This window comes from Microtus ochrogaster, chromosome 7 (assembly GCF_000317375.1).
Source record: "Microtus ochrogaster isolate Prairie Vole_2 chromosome 7, MicOch1.0, whole genome shotgun sequence".
NCBI lineage: Eukaryota > Metazoa > Chordata > Mammalia > Rodentia > Cricetidae > Microtus > Microtus ochrogaster.
The window spans coordinates 26256344-26259458 of record NC_022014.1 but is presented as its reverse complement, the minus strand read 5'-3'; the positions used below and the strand labels follow the sequence as shown (position 1 = coordinate 26259458).

At 37.1% G+C, this 3115-nt stretch overlaps 1 protein-coding gene across 1 annotated transcript in view; it reads left to right on the top strand.

Annotated features, from left to right (window-relative positions):
- Ube2g1 (ubiquitin conjugating enzyme E2 G1) overlaps positions 1-3115 on the top strand; it is a 72878-nt gene that overhangs the window by 61649 nt on the left and 8114 nt on the right. Inside the window, exon 5 of the mRNA XM_005349621.3 lies at positions 574-697. Coding sequence (XP_005349678.1) covers positions 574-660 — 87 coding nt within the window. The 3' untranslated portion in view covers positions 661-697. The remainder of the gene's footprint in view (positions 1-573; positions 698-3115) is intronic.

Genomic DNA, 3115 nt, shown 5'->3' with positions numbered 1-3115 from the left:
TGCCTCCCGAGTGCTGGGATTAAAGGCGTGCGCCACCACTGCCCGGCCTACAAATAGGAAACTCTTATGCTAGCCGGCTAGATTCTAGTCCCTTACAAAACATCTTGCTCTTTTGATGGGGGTGGGGGGATATTAGGGTTTGAACCTATGCCTTTAGGGGCAAATGCTCAGTGCCTGAGCTATGTTTCTAGGTGAAAATACTTTGTTTTGAAAAAAATTGGAGTGTTTTGGATTGATTTAAACATTGGAGTGTTTTGGATTGATTTAAACCTAGGTCTTTGCACAAATTAGGCAAGCAAGCTAAGCTACAACCTTACCATAACGTTAAAAGAGCTACAACTACAAAAGGATAACTAAAATAGGAGCTTGGGCGATGGTGGTGCAGACACTTAACCTCAGCACTTAGGCAGAGGCATGTGGATTTCTGTGAGTTCAAGGCCAGTCTGGTCTAGGACATCCGGGGCTACACAGAGATTCCCTGTCTCAAAAACTAAACTAAACTAAGTAAAACTAAAATACTTTATTGTAATGGGTTTATATAAAGTAATTTTGTTTTATTTGTTGTATCTGCAGAAAGAATGGAGGGAAGACAGAAATGGAGAATTTAAAAGGAAAGTTGCCCGCTGTGTAAGAAAAAGCCAAGAAACTGCTTTTGAGTGATGTTTATTCAATAGCTAGTAACTTCAGTTATTTCAGGGTAAGTTCACTTAAAAAACATACAACTCTTTTGTCTATTTTGGTCTAATGCTAACTTTTGCAAATCATTTGATTTAGCTATTTGACTTGTATTTATTGGCTTCATTTTATTCCTCTAGTTCTAATTTACTATGGTTTACTGCTTCTCAGAGCTATAGAAAATCACTTGTTTTCTTCTCTTTTGGGGCATTCAGGTGTTTTTAATTTGCTGTTCTGTTTTAAAATAGTTTTATGGTAATGGTCTCTTTATTTTCACTGGTAGTAACTAAAGAATCAAATTTTTTTTTTATTTTTATTTTTATTTTTTTACTGTGCTGGCAGTAAAGTGTGCCTTGCACTTCCTGGGGGGAGGTATTCCATTACTGAGCTAAAACTTAGCCCCTATTGCCAGTAAAATTTCTAGTAATGAAGAAGTCAGTTTGGTTTCTTCAATTTTACCCTGTCCTTATCTTCTAATCCTCTTCTGGGCACTGAAGTATCTTGCATCCTCTTATACTGAATATTATATATGGTAAAAGCTAACTTTTGATTTTTGTTTTTGTTTGTTTTTTGTTTTTTCCTGTGGTAGTGAAAGAAAGACTTTAGAGCTTGGAATGAGTCCAGTTGTTATTTATTATTTAGTATTCATGAAATCCTGGGTTCAGTCCTGTTCTAATTAGATTTTTTGTTTCTGTGGTAATATACCAACTTGTTGAGTTAGACGTCTTGATTAGTCAGACTTTCTATTGCTTTGATAAAGCACCATGACCAAAAACAACTTTGGATGGAAAAGGCTTAATTCATTCTCACAACTCTTAGATCACAACAAATCATTGAGGAAAATAAGGGCAGGAATTCAATGTAGGGTCTTAGAAGCAGGAATTGAAACAGATGTCATAGAGAAATTTCTCACTGACTAGCTCCTTATTACTTGCTCAGCCTTTCTTATTTATACAATTTGAGGCCACATGTCTAGGCATGGTACCACCTTCATCCCCCCACAGCAATCATTAATCAAGAAAATGCCCTATAGACTTGCCTACATGCAGTCTAATAGAGGCATTATCCCAATTGAGGTGTCTCTTACCAAATAACTCTAGTTGACAAACAACAACAGAAATACCAGGAGAGTTAGAAAGGGTTTATTTCAGTTTACAGGTTATAATCCATCATAGAAGGAAGCTGGGGCAGGAATCTGGAGGTAGGAACTGAAAGTGGAAACAATTAGGAATGCCTTTTCTAGCTTTCTTATACCATAATTGGCTTAGCCTGCTTTCTTAAACAACCCAGGACCACTTGTCATCCACATTGGGCTGGGCCCTCCCTCATTAATCATTAATTAAGAAATGCCTCACAGACATTCTCAAAGGTCAATCTGATGAAGACAATTCTTTAACTGATGTTTAATCTTCCCAGGTGACTCTAGTCCAGTAGTTCTCAACCTTGCTAATGCTGCAACCCTTTAAATACAGTTCTCATATTTTGGTAACTTCTAACGATAAAACTGTTTTCTTTATTACTACTTCATAAGTATAATTTTGCTACTGTTATGAATTATAATGTAAATATCTGTGTCTTTGATGGTAGCTGATCCCTGTGAAAGGTTCCCAAATCACAGGTAGAGAACCACTTCTCTAGTTTATGACAAGTTAACAAAAACTATCAACAGATCCCCAGCACCAACAAAAAAACCAGATGTTGTACATTGGAGCAATGGAAGGCAAGAGGACCAGAAATTAAAGGTCACTTTTGGCTGTGTAGCAGATTCAAGACTTTTAGGAAATACATGAGATAATATCTCAAAATTATTAAAAGAAAAACCTTATTTTTAATACATTGCTAACACCATTGGGCAGCTTTTTTAAGTTGGTTTTTTATTTCCTTTTTTTTTTTTTTTCTTTTTTTGGAGACAGGGTTTCTCCGTAGCTTTGGAGCCTATCCTGGAACTAGCTCTTGTAGACCAAGCTAGCCTCAAACTCAAAGAAATCTGCCTGCCTCTGCTTTCTGAGTGCTGAGATTAAAGGTGTGCACCATTTCCCAGCTGGCCTTTTATTTCTTAATAAGGCCAATAGAGTACATTTTCTCTAAATCTCTAGTCATTATTATCTTCTACCTAGTAGGGAGTCAAAGATGAAGGACCCCGTCTTGACGTAGAAAAGGACATTATGTAGATAGATGAATTGATCACATTTTTTATTTGAATTAAATGTTGGGGGTGTTTAAAACTATGAAATGTGTGGTAGGTGCAGTGATGCATGCCTGTATAATCCCAGACCTTGACATACTAGACTGGAGCATTTTGGATTCCTGGTCAGCATGGACTAGTTAAATTCCTGTGTGAAAAACACAAAAGTGATGATAAATGAAGCGTTAAAACATTTTCCTGTGCCGGGCAGTGGTGGCGCATGCCTTTAATCCCAGCACTCGGGAGGCAGAGGCA